The 14,034-nt window shown below is 37.7% G+C and overlaps 1 protein-coding gene across 6 annotated transcripts in view; it reads left to right on the forward strand.

Moving 5' to 3' along the window:
- LAMA2 (laminin subunit alpha 2) overlaps nucleotides 1-14,034 on the forward strand; it is a 710,513-nt gene that overhangs the window by 473,686 nt on the left and 222,793 nt on the right. For all 6 annotated transcript variants that reach the window (XM_055535601.1, XM_055535597.1, XM_055535598.1 and 3 more), the window contains 6 exons: nucleotides 2,891-3,027; nucleotides 8,189-8,425; nucleotides 9,680-9,823; nucleotides 10,517-10,696; nucleotides 10,805-10,993; nucleotides 11,077-11,210. In XM_055535601.1, the coding sequence (XP_055391576.1) occupies nucleotides 2,891-3,027; nucleotides 8,189-8,425; nucleotides 9,680-9,823; nucleotides 10,517-10,696; nucleotides 10,805-10,993; nucleotides 11,077-11,210 (1,021 nt within the window). The remainder of the gene's footprint in view (nucleotides 1-2,890; nucleotides 3,028-8,188; nucleotides 8,426-9,679; nucleotides 9,824-10,516; nucleotides 10,697-10,804; nucleotides 10,994-11,076; nucleotides 11,211-14,034) is intronic.

Here is a 14,034-nt window from a genome sequence, read left to right on the forward strand (position 1 = left end):
AATGTGAAGTCAAGTGGGCCTTAGAAAGCATCACTATGAACAAAGCTAGTGGAGGTGATGGAATTCCAGTTGAGCTATTTTAAATCCTAAAAGATGATCCTGTGAAAGTGCTGCACTCAATATGTCAGCAAATTTGGAAAACTCAGCAGTGGCCACAGGACTGGAAAAGGTCAGTTTTCATTCCAACCTCAAAGAAAGGCAATACCAAGGAATGCTCAAACTACCACACAATTGCACTCATCTCACACGCTAGCAAAGTAATGCCTAAAATTCTCTAAGTCAGTCTTCAACAGTGCTTGAACCATAAACATCCAGATGTTCAAGCTGGATTTAGAAAAGGCAGAGGAACCAGAGATCAAACTGCCAACATCCACTGGGTCATCGAAAAAGCAAGAGAGTTCCAGAAAAGCATCTACCTCTGCGTTATGACTACGTCAAAGCCTTTGACTGTGTGGATCACAACAAACTATGGAAAATTCTTAAAGAGATGGGAATGCCAGACCACCTGACCTGCTTCCTAAGAAATCTATATGCAGGTCAGGAAGCAACAGTTAGAACTGGACATGGAACAACAGACTGATTCCAAATTGGGCAAGGCGTATGTCAAGGCTGCATATTGTCACCCTGCCTATTTAACTTTTATACAGTATAACTTTTATACTTTTATACATCATGTGAAATGCTGGGCTGGATGAAGTACAAGCTGGAATCAAGCTTGCCAGGAGAAATATCAATAACCTCAGATATGCAGATGACACCACCCTATGGCAGAAAGTGAAGAAGAACTAAAGAGCCTCTTGATGAAAGTGAAAGATGAGAGTGAAAAAGTTGGCTGAAAACTCAGCATTTAGAAAACTAAGGTCATAGCATCTGGTCCCATTACTTCATGGCAAATAGATGGGGAGAGAATGGAAACAGACAGACTTAAATTTTGGGCTCCAAAATCATGGCAGATGGTGATTGCAGCCATGAATTTTAAGACGCTTATTCTTTGGAAGAAAAGCTATGTCCAACCTAGAGAGCATATTAAAAATCAGAGACATTACATTGCCAAAAAGGTCTGTCTAGTCAAAGCTATGAATTTTTCAGTAGTCACGTATGGATATGAGAGTTGGACTATAAAGAACGCTGAGCACCAAGAATTGATGCTTTTGAACTGTGGCGTTGGAGGAAACTCTTGAGAGTCTCTTGGACTGTACGGAGACCCAACCAGTCCATCCTAAAGGAAATCAGTCCTGAGTATTCATTGAAGGACTGATGTTGAAGCTGAAACTCCAATACTTTTGCCACCTGATGGGAAGAACTGACTCATTTGAAAAGACCCCGATGCTGGGGAAGATTAAAGGTGGGAGGAGAAGGGGACAACAGAGGATGAGATGGTTGGATGGCATCACCGACTCAATGGACATGAGTCTGAGTAAGCTCTGCGAGTTGGTGATGGACAAAAAGGCTTGGCATGCTGCAGTCTATGGGGTCACAGAGTCAAACGGGACTGAGAAACTGAACTGAATGGCCATAAAGTATCATTTTAAATATAGAGGTGTATACATGTCCATCTCAAACTCCCTAACTGAATGGTTGATTTCTATTTGCAAGTAATGATTCAAACTGTCCCAAGACATTGTTTAGCCCATAAATTTAAGCATATTGTGAAGCATTTTTTTCTTAGTAAGTGGTACATATAAAGTAAGTCCTTTGGCTTAAAATCAGCACAACAACAACAATAGTAATAATAATAAACAATGGCTAACATTTATGTCAAGTGTTGTGCTAAACATTTTCCACAGCTGGGGTAGGATCCTGTGAGCAATGATAAGTGTGACACCTTGAAAAGTGAACTTAAATATCCTAAATGTATTTTTAAAGGATTTAATCGTCATGTAACTAACTAAAAGATTTCTTATAACATTAGTCTTCTATTTGAATCTGAGTATTTGATGGCATTTTTCTTTCTTTCACTTCTTTGATTTGAAATGGTGCAGTAAAAAGTACTCAGCAACTGAGTCAACTGTAGCTAAAAGTGGCCTTGGATGCCTTCCGTGTCTTGGATGGCTTTGAAGATTTGTCAAATCTTTTTGTTTTTCTTCAGATCTTATGTTTGCATTCTTTGAGAACGTGTAATGGACAAGGATGTTTTCACTCTTCACAGGAAGGAAATATTAATCTATAGATCATGAAAATTAGTTATGAACTTGGTGGTGGTTTAGTCACTAAGTTGTATCTGACTCTTGCGACTCCACGGACTCCTCTGTCCATGGAATTCTCCAGGCCAAAATACTAGAGTGGATTGCCATTTCCTTCTCCAGGGGATCTTCCTGACACAGGGATTGAATCCTGATCTCCTGCAGGCAGATTCTTTACCAACTGAGCTATGAGGGAAGCCCATAGTTATGTTTAGTTATGAACTTAAATATAAAAAAAATTAACCTTATAGTATTTAGATATAAGGGAATACAGTTAACAGGAAATCTGATACATCAGTTCCTTTTATCCTTAATCAAAAAGCTAAAAATGTTTGACATTTTTAAGCTATTAGTGAAACTCAGTATATATTTACTGAACAATCACTCTGGTGTATACTATGCTTGTGTGCATGTGTGCTCAGTCGCTTCAGTTGTGTCTGACTCCTTGCAACCCTGTAGACCATAGCCCAGGCTCTTCTGTCCATGGGATTCTCCAGGCCAAAATACTGGAGTGGGTTGCCATGCCCTCCTCCTGGGGAATTATACGGTACTATGATATGAAAAATGAATGAAGTGAGTTGTCATTTTCAAGGATCTTTAACTATAGTATGGAAAATAAAACAGCATAAATCACATAGAAACCCACAAACAAAAAACTCAACACTTTATATCATTTTTTTTCTTTTTTAATCCTTTCACCTGTGAAGCTTGTGACTGTTCCCATCTGGGTAATAACTGTGACCCAAAGACTGGTCGATGCATTTGCCCACCCAATACCATTGGAGAGAAATGTTCTAAATGTGCACCTCGTAGCTGGGGCCACAGCATCATCACTGGTTGTAAGGTGAGTGAATTGCTTTATTTCATCTCATAATGTCATTTAAGGATTTCTATTTTGGTAGAACTCTGTAGTCAGGCATTTCAAGAGTCAGTATTACAAAACGATACAGATCTATTGCTATAGGATGATTGCAGAATCGATCACTATCTTACATTTTACTTATAGGAAAGATGAGTAAAGCAAGTACACATTTATATAGCTTAATCCATGATACTTTCAAAAAAGGAAGACAAAGAACCAAAAATTATAAAATAAAACTAGAAACATCTCTAACTTCATACCTACACACAATGAAATGTTAATATATCTCCAAAGTACAAGGAAATTAAGAATGAATTTTTTAAAAATCCACAAGAATTCCCCCAAAATTTTACCTAGATATCAGTTTTTGGAAGCTAGTTGAGAGGATTCTGAAGTCATTTAAACAACCTTTAGCTTACAAAATTCCCCATTTTTTCCATGAGTGAACCATAGTAAGTGATATGGCCAGACTCACATTTAGAGAAATTTATACAACTTCAGGGCAGAAGGTTGCTTATAAGGCTGTTGCAAAAATGTTGGTGAGAGTTGATAGGAGCTTGTATGTGTGTGCTAAGTCATTCATGTCCTACTCTTTGGGACCCCATAAACTGTAGCCTGTGAGGCCTCTCTGTCCATGGGATTCTCCAGGCAAGAACATTAGAGTGGGTTGCCATGCCCTCCTTCAGGAGATCTTCCCAACCCAGGGATCAAACCTGTGTATCCTGTGGCTCCTGCACTGCAGGCAGATACTTTACCACTGAGCTACCAGGGAAGCCCCACAGCAGCTTGGCCTCAATTATCCACTAGTGTTTAGAAGGAAGGTTGAGTTACAACTCTTATGACTGAATAAGATATGGCTGAATTCATTTATTTAAAGAATAAGAAAGCGAAGGCTAAGGGATGACTGCCAGGTTTTGCTTTGCAACAGATGATGGATGAATGCAGACCAAGTAAGGTTTTTTCAATAATTTTATTTATTTACGTTATTTTAGCTATTTTTGGCTGTGCTGGGTCTTCATTACTGTGGGCAGGCTTTCTCCAGTTGCAGCAAGGGAGGGCTGCTCACTCATTGCGGAATGCAGGTTTCTCATTGCAGTGGCTTCTCTTGTGGAACATGGGCTCTATGGTGCACAGGCTTCAGCATTTGCTGTACCTGAGCTCAGTAGTTGCCACTCAAGGGCTGTAGAATGCAGGCTCAGTAGTTTTGGTGAATAGGCTTAGTCACTCCATGGCATGTGGGGATCTTCTGGACCAGGGAATCTAACCTGCGTCCCATGCATTGCAAAGTGGACTCTTAACCACTGGACTACCAGGGAAGACCCTAGGCCAAGTTTTTTTTTAAATATTTATATGTTTTCTATCATTACATTTACTGATCATTGAGTAAATACTATGTTGACTGAAGTTGATTGAAATTTTTTAATTACTTTGAACCACTGTTACAAATCTAAATTTCTGAATAGCTAGACACTTCATCATTATGAACAATTATAAACAATTTATAGAGCCCTCACAATTATTTATGAGGATGTATTCTACTATTTAAAATCTTTTTTGACTATAATCTAAATGAACAGTGATTTTTGAGATTTATAGCTTTCCTTGTGTCATGGATAATTTCTCTGTGCTGAGGTGTGAGCACACACATCATTTGAGCCTTTATTGAAGTAGAATATAAAGCCTGCCATCTTTCACTAGCAGGGGAACAGTGCATAAATCCTCTATTGCTAAACAAACATTACAGCTAATTATGATTTAAGTTTCATGTTGGCTGCATTGTCATCTAAACATATGGTTAATAGTCTCATTTATTCTCTACTATAACTTCCTGAATAAACTTCCCAATTTGAAAAGGTCCCAATTTTTTGACTGGTTTTTAAGAATTAATGCTTTCATTTTATATAATAAATTGAGAAATAGACATTTCATATTTTTTAAAGTCTCAAGAAAGTTATTTTAGTTAATAAAATCTAATACATTTATTTTAGTTAAATATATCATAAGACAATTTTAAAATTTATTACGTGATTATGGTTTCCATAACATATCATAGATTTATATTTCTGATTATGGTCAATTTTGGTTAAATAAGTAAGGAAAAATTACTTAAGTGGATAAGTCAGTCATCCTTATTTTGAATTCTCATTCTGCACCTGATGTTCTATAAGAACAAGTTACTTGGCGTGATGATAGTGCTTTGTTCTATGCTTTTGAAACTATGGCAATGTTTGTAGTGTAATAAATAATCACTTTTAGTCCTTTGAGGTTAACATAACTTTTAGCAGCATCCCATACTGCAGGCCTTTTTACTGGAGAACAGCGAAGACAGAAAAATACTGAATCATAAAGATACCAAAAATAAGGCCAGGTGATATTTTAACATCAGAATCTGAGAAGATATTTTACCAAACATTTGGACAGGAAAGAGATAATAGATGGGACTCTGGTGATTGTACACAACCTGGAAAGAGGTGTCCCATAACTCAGTTCTTGGCAGGAGCAGAAGCAGGAATTGCTTTAGTAGTGGTGAATGTAAGAATTGAGCTGAGCAATGAAAGTGTGAGAAATGCCAAGTGAGATCCAGCCAGACTTGGATCTGGAAATCTGGCAAGTCACTATGTGTATGAGTCTTCCATAGAGCTGTAGTTCTGAGGAGGAAGATTAATAGGAAAGCACCAAAAAGAATCAGGTCATAGACTAAGTACAAACCCTGATGGTGGTAAACTCAGACACAGAGAGAGGTGATACCCTCTAGGGAGACAGGAACCACACCAGGGAAACTTAAACAGGGAAAGAAAGAAAGAAAGTGAAGTCGTTCAGTTGTGTCCGACTCTTTGAGACCCCATGGACCGTAGCTTACCAGGCTCCTCTGTCCATGGGATTTTCCAGGCAAGAGTACTGGAGTGGGTTGCCATTTCCTTCTCCAGAGGATCTTCCCAACCAGGGATCGAACCCAGGTCTCCTGCATTGCAGGCAGACACTTTACCATCTGAGCCACCAGGGAAGTCCAATATAAACAGGGAAAGTAGAGTATAAAGAATCGTTAACTGATAAAAGTTAGTTACAAAAAGGATAAAAAACGGATATGAAAGATCCTGAAGTGGTAGGTCCAAAAGAGTAGCTACTACTTCCAGGGTGAGGGGAAAATGAAAGTGTTAGTCACTCACTTGTGTCCTACCCTTCGTGACCCCTTGGACCCGCCAGGATCATCTGTCCCTGGGATTCTCCATCCCTGGGATTCTCCAGGCAAGAATACTGGAGTGAGTAGCCATTCCCTTCAGGGGAATCTTCCTGACCCGAGGATCAAACCTGAGTCTCCTGCATTGCAAGCAGGTTGTTTACCTGAGCTATCAGGGAAGCCCCAAGGGTAAGGGGGTGGACTGTAAAGGAAGCAAGGTCTTCCCCCGTTCTCCACTCCCAACAATACTTGGGTTCAGACATCTTTGAGGAGAGTGTGGCAACCACAGGGATACACAGCCTGCTGGTGGAACAATGACAGCAACAACAACAATAATAAATAACTTGCCAGAGTCTATGGGCAAGTGCTGGCCTATAGACACTGCCCATCATTACTGGAGGATGCAGACTTGCTGGAGCTACTGAGAAGCAGCCTGTCATGGTCAGTGCTTGAGTGCAGACCTAAACAGCAGAGGAGAGAGTGGCCTGATGGCACAGCTTGGAATTCTTTATGGGCTTCCGGGCTCCCATGCTAAATAAGTAAATAATAGTGATGATGGTAGTAATGGAGAACCACAACCCAGAAGAGAAATGTCTTTCCATGGCCTTATTTGGGTCTCTCCTAGACCCTCTAAAGACTAATTTTAACATTCTGTTACTGGCCAGGGGGAAACGTCCATAGAGGTCTAACTATAATGTCATAAAACAAGGCAAAGAGGAGTGAGTTTAGAGCTCAGAGACAGCAGAGAGATCCTTGGCACAGCTGATCTCTGAAAAGGATGCATTCCAAGATCTTAAATAACATTTTAGTAATTCACTTAAATTTTCATTTAAATTCAAGGAGCTTTGAGCTCTAAATCAGAAGCAGAAAGCCTTAAGGAATAGAAGACAAGACACGTGGATGAGCAGCAAATTGAAAATTGCTGCTGAGATGAAACAAAAAAATTATTGAAAAGAAGCTAAAAATGCAATACTGTAATTAAGCATTGATGTTATATACATACAATAGAATTTTCACTGTGTAGTATAGCAAGGACAAAATGGAGAACAAATTTGAGAGGCAAATAGGGAGATGACTATAGAAGACATTAGTATATTATAGATTTGACAGATAGACATAAATTATGTACTTTAAGAATTATAGGTGATCCTGAAGAAGAAAATTGATAAATTAGCACAGAAGTAAAAATAAAAAACAAAGTTGAAGAAATAGTACTGAATTAAAAAACAATTGTATTCTCAAACTGAAAGAGCTCACCATATTCCAGTAAATTAATTTTGTAAAAGACTCAAACTTGTATAAATTCTAGCAAGATATCATATTACATAAATTAAGAGAAAATCTTGTGTATATCTGGGAAGAAGAAAAAAAGGTTACCAGCAAGACACCTCAAATTGGGCTTGTCTGCAAAACTTAACTCTAAAAAAAACCCTAGTATCATTTTTCCTCTAAATTCTCCCTGGCTCCCCCACATCTGGTTTGGTACTTTTTGTATACTCTCATAGGATTTTGCACTTTGCCTATTATATCATGCTTATTCCATTGTTATATTTATATATTCTCTCCCTTGATTAAACTGTAATATATGTTTCTCAACACTAAATGCTGTAAAAATGAAATGATAATGTAAAATGGCTTTGTCAGAAATTCACTCTTGGAAACAAGAGGTGTTTGAAGAAAATCTAGACCTAACTCCTCCTCACCACAAAGAGAGAAAATGCAGTTTCTTTCTTATTCAATAGCTTTATGGTTTCTGGACACTCATATATTTTAGTAAGTGCAGGAAGCAATTTTAGCATTATGTTCACCGATGTTTCCCAAGCGACTCAGCTAGAACAGTACAAAGCATATAACAGACACATGATTAATATGTACTTAAAGGAAGCATAGAAGTATTAGAATTAAAATTTAAAGCTATTGCCTGTGAAGTGGTATTAATTGTTGCTATTTTTATCTCCTCTGTAGGCTTGTAACTGCAGCTCAGCAGGCTCCTTGGATTTCCAGTGCGATCTAAACACAGGCCAGTGCCAGTGTCGTCCAAAATTCTCTGGTGCAAAATGTACAGAGTGCACTCGAGGTCACTGGAAGTACCCTCACTGCAGTCCCTGTGACTGCTTCCTGTCAGGCACTGATGACTCAACCTGTGATTTAGAGACTAAAAAATGCTCCTGCATCGATCAGACTGGGCAGTGTACTTGTAAGGTATGTGCTGCTGAAATTTAGGAAGGACAAAAATAAACCTTACTCAGTTCTATGTCCATTGCTGTTTTAACTTCAGTTATTTATTCCTGCATCATTAAGCCGAAAAGAAGGACATAGGAAAATTCATTGCTAGACGCAGAGACTTTTCCTGATATACAGATAAGCACTGCTTTCTAAGAACTTATTTTCAACCAGAACCCAATTTTTTTTTCCCTCGCTCAAATGAATGATATATTTTCAAAAGTAAAGTTTAGTTCCTCTTTACGTATTCACTTTTCTTAAGCAAGAATAATCTGGAAGGGAAAAGAAGTCAGTTCTCTTAAGCATCGCTAGAGAAAACCACAGCTAAATGATAAAGTTTATTTTTAAAAAAAATTACTCTTCAAATTAATCTGCAATCACTGTACACTGAAAAATAAATTTACTGCTGTGGAAGTTCAGTAAAATTTCATCAAGTATAAACACTGACATTACAAACAGTGACTATATGCAAATTTCAGCCCTCATTAATACTGCTAAATGATGTAGAAAAACAGTTGATTAAAAATGATAAGAAGGATTTTTCCCCCTAAGATATTTCTGGAAAATCAATCCCAGGATAAATGCAGTAAAGACTGGGTCAGAAGCATTAGTATATTTTCAAGAAAAGTCTATGCAAAGAGGGTCCAAGGAAACAGGAAGGTGAAATCTGGAGGGGTAGTGAAGAGTCTTGAGAATTTAGGAAAATGGAAGCTTCTGTCATTAAAAGTCCTAGAGAAAACAAAAAGTATGATGGTGCATTATTATATATTACGGTTATATATTATATTTAATACATGCTATATGTGTGTATATTCAGCATTCCAAAATAACTATATGAATCTATATTTTAACATCTTTCTTGCTTTTCACAACTTTGCATCACATCACTGTCTGGGAATCAGTGGAATTTCATTTCACTTTCAAAATTCTAATGACTCTTTCATAATCCTCACAGTGGAATAGTAGGAAATGTGCTGCTTAAATGTAAAAGAAAATAATATACAATATTCTTAATAATGTATGTAGTTATAAATAAAGTGTTTTTTTAGACCAATGACATGCTAACAAAGAGATTACCTACTCTGCTATTTGAGATGTGAATTTAATATTCAGTGTTCTTTTATTTATTTTTTGTTTCATTTTCTTTAAAACATTCTCCTGTTATTTATTCTTGAGTTTATTTCTCTCACAACTTCCCCATATGGACTCTGAAGAACTCTCCTCTTTCTTCAGGTGAATGTGGAAGGGATCCACTGTGACAGGTGCCGGCCTGGCAAATTCGGACTTGAGGCCAAGAACCCACTTGGCTGCAGCAGCTGCTATTGCTTTGGTGCCACTACTCAGTGCTCTGAAGCAAAAGGACTGATCCGTACGTGGGTGAGTAAGGACCTGCTGAGCCATGTAATGGTATAACGTTAGTTCCTGCTGGTGTCTTTTAGCCAGGCACCAAGGGGCAGGAGGAAATGGCAAAACATTTAAGTAACATTTTCCCCTGTGCACATTTAGAACTGGTAGAGGGGCCATGTGCCATTAGATGATTGGAGTAGACATCTTTTTTATTCTTTCTTTAAAAGTATTCATTTACTGTGGATAAGGAAATAGATGCCAAGTGAGCAAGGAAAACATTATAAGGGAAATGTTATGTCTGGGAATGGGAAGAAGCTGCCTTCTGCAGAGTGAGAGCATTAGAGCAAGAAAGTAGATGTGTGCTCATGCAGTAATCAAAATCTGAACTGGTTGCTCATTTATTCCAACCAGCCTTAGAGAATTGTCACTCCTTAGGGTGGAAAAATGTTCATTTTTAACCTTAATTTTCCTTTAACCCTTCCTACTTTTCAATTCTACTTTTTGTTAGTATGAAAGACCAGTTGCACAGATGTTGTAGATTTCACTAGGCAAACAAGTCCGAAGGGTTTATCGCCTCTCCTGTCTTTCATTGCCCATGAGTTATGTTTCTCATGAGAATACTTCATCATAAGGGGACAGGGCCACAGATAGACACACAGTCCTTTTAGAAGAGGCCTTCAAAGACTTACACTTAACACCCTGCTGTGTTCTGATCCCACACAGGTAACGCTGAAGCCCGAGCAGACCATCTTGCCACTGGTGGATGAGGCCCTGCAGCACACAACTACAAAAGGCATCATTTTTCAACATCCGGAGATCGTTGCACACATGGATCTGGTGAGACAAGAGCTCCATTTGGAACCTTTTTATTGGAAACTTCCAGAACAATTTGAAGGAAAGAAGGTAAGGACAAGAATGTTGAAGTCACATGAGAGCAAAATAAAACATGTTTTTAGAATAATGCTATTCGGAGATTTATCTAACTCATCATTTCTCATTTTATTTTGTCAGTTGATGGCCTATGGTGGTAAACTCAGGTACACCATCTATTTTGAGGCTAGGGAAGAGACAGGTTTCTCTACATACAACCCACAAGTTATCATTCGAGGTGGAACTCCTGCTCATGCAAGGATTATCATCAGGCATATGGCTGCTCCTCTGATTGGCCAATTGACTAGGCATGAAATTGAAATGACAGAGGTAAGGTGGTTAAGTGTTGGGTGCCATGTTGCCAATGGATTTGCACTGAGTTTCTTCACAGTGGTTTCTTTTCTCGTTAACAGAAAGAATGGAAATATTATGGTGATGATCCTCGAATCAGCAGAACTGTGACCCGTGAAGACTTCCTGGATGTACTATATGATATCCATTATATTCTTATCAAGGCTACATATGGAAATATCATGAGACAAAGCAGGTAAACTATAATAAATATCCAAGTTAGTTTCTTCTTCTCGAGTCTATAAGAAAGATCACTGAGATGTCAGACAAGAAAGATTTAGAAGTTGGGTTGCTAGTGTGATGATAGAAGACTAGTCAAGAATGACATCCAGGTCACCTGGTGTGAGTTATCACCACCATTTCCCCAACAAGAGACACAGAACCAGAAGCAAGATTAAGGGGGCAGATATTGAACTGATCCTCAACATGGTGAATTTCAGATGCCTAGCAGAAATTCAGGAGAAGATGTCCTGCAAGGTAGAGAGAGTTTCCTGCTGGGCTATAAATACGTTGCGGGATTGCTGAGAAAGTGTCCTCCTTCAACCCTCAGGGGAACTGGACAGGGCCAAGTTGGTCCTGTCTCTTCCAACCATATGCATTCACACCTGTTGACTCCAGTGTGTAATACAGTATAGCCATCTTCCCTCTGCCATTCGCACCTGTTCACTCCAATGTGTAATATGATATAGCCATCTTCCCTCTGCCTTATGATGTGAAAAGATTGGGGATCACATTGAATAAGAAAGTGCACAGAAGAAGAGCAAAAATAACTGTCATGAAAGCCAAAGGATGAGAATACTATAAAGGTGTGAGTATGGTCTTTTAATGACCCAAAGAGGACAATTAAAATGAAGCTCTTTGAAAGTTAGAATCACCAGTAACAATTACAATACCAGTTTTAGTGAAGTTCTAGGGCAGAAAGAGCCTCAAAGTTTTGAGGAATGAATGGGACACAATGAATCTAATATTATGAGTGGAGACTATTGTTTTCTGTGAATAAAATTGTAAAAGGGAAGAGAGAGGTAATGTCAAAGGTCAAGGGCTGATTGTTTAATCTGAGAGACAAGCAAGCATGTTTATATACCATGGGACCGGGGAGGGGGAAGAATTAGCAGCAAGATATACATAAAAATGATAGAATAAAGAGAAAATAAATAATGGAGAAGTTGTGGTACTTCAACATCGTGAGTACACGTTTACTTGAGGTCATGTGCCTCAAGTATAACGAAAACTTATCTAATGAGATACAATGAGGAACTGTACAGATGTAGCTAAATGTTTACTGTGGAGCCAGAAAGTTGAGATTATACACATAGTCTCAGTTTCTCTGGCGTGTTAGTGTCTCTATTATAAGAATATGAAATCAATAGATGTTTAAAAATAATCTTATGTAACAAAATAGTAGATCAGTGCAGGAAAGCAAGAGAAAATTATGAACCCTCTCATTGACAAATCAATGAATCTAAAAATACCATGTTTCAAATGTTTCCATTATTAAGCATGTGGCAGAAAATCCTTTCTTTATTGCAGAAGATCCATATTGCTCTTCTGATTATACCAGAAGTAGAGACCAAATCAAGGACCAAAATTCACTTTCAAGTCTGTATTGCTTTGATTTCTTTTTCATATTTCTTATTTCTGACAGGAGATTCTTTTTTTTTAATCGTAGGTCCTTGTTGGTTATCTATTGATATTTTAAATATAAAAATGTGTATATGTCAATCCCAAGCAGGAGATTCTTTCCATGAAATAATTTTAAAAAGCATGAACCAAAACATCTTGTCAATTATATTGTTAATTATTTTAGAATGTCAAATATAAATTAGGTGACAGAAGCCAAACAGGTTCACATGTTATAGAAGAAAGCAAGTAAACTTGTGAGTGTGCAAATATGTTATTTTGAAAATTGTTCCCTGCTTTAGTAAAAAAAGTTTGCTAGCACACAGAATATTTTGTTAGTAGATCTGTTAGAAATGATGTTGTCTTGCATTTTTCATCATGCTTTCTTCATCTCTAACACTGATCGCACCTTTCTGCACCTTATGGCTGCTTTTTCCCATAAGTCCCTTTGTCTTATCACCTTATTTCATATACCTCACTAAATAATATCCTTTGGCTTAGGATTTCCTTTTTAAAAAACACTAAAATAAGTAAATACTTCACTTTTTCTAGAGTCAATAAAAACTAGAGTGAACACCTAGTAACGATAAAAACAAACAGTGGATCAGCACTTGATTTTGTAAGACAAGGAATTTTGACAAAGATCAGAAATATGTTTGAGTCTTCCTCTCAACATAGTTAAGACAGAACCCCACTTCTTTATTCAGTTACAAATTTAGACAGTCTCAGAAGCAGAGTTTTTTATACATGTGGTTTGAGATTCCAACTTCGTACATGTTGACGCTGAAATTTCCTTTTTTCTTGGCTTTTGTACTCTCCTACAAAAATTTATTTGAAGATCTTAACAACTTTGTTTTTTAGTATTCATTTACATAGAAGTCTGAAATTGGCTAAATCCCTGATTCAGGCAAAACAGTCAGTCTCTCATTCCCCAGGGGGAAAAAAAGATAATGTGTTACAGAAATGTCTATTGCTAACACCATTCAGGTTCCATTTGATTTTTAAATACTCACTAGTCTGTTGTGCGTGTGTATGTGCCAGAGAAGGGAAGACGATGCTAGTAACTCCTCAGGTTATAGAATACCGTGAGGTAACAGCAGAGATGATTTCTCAACAAACACCAGGTTACCTTCTTACTCCAGAGAATGCAGAGTCCTCCTTAAAGGAGGGGAGTGGTTTATTTACATATCACAAATGCTGTGCATCTACAAGAAGAGGAGAATGAAATCTGAATTTTAACTGAACATGTGTTTCATAAAGGCTGGCTGGTCTTCAGATTGCAGATTACAATAGGAACCAAATCAGAACGTGCATTCATAATTCAGTACCAATAAAACCTACCTATGCTTGTTATAAAGTTTATGATTCAAGCTCCTTAAGCTTTTAGAGGTGCCTTTTAT

Source organism: Bubalus kerabau, chromosome 9, assembly GCF_029407905.1.
Source record: "Bubalus kerabau isolate K-KA32 ecotype Philippines breed swamp buffalo chromosome 9, PCC_UOA_SB_1v2, whole genome shotgun sequence".
Taxonomy (NCBI): domain Eukaryota; kingdom Metazoa; phylum Chordata; class Mammalia; order Artiodactyla; family Bovidae; genus Bubalus; species Bubalus kerabau.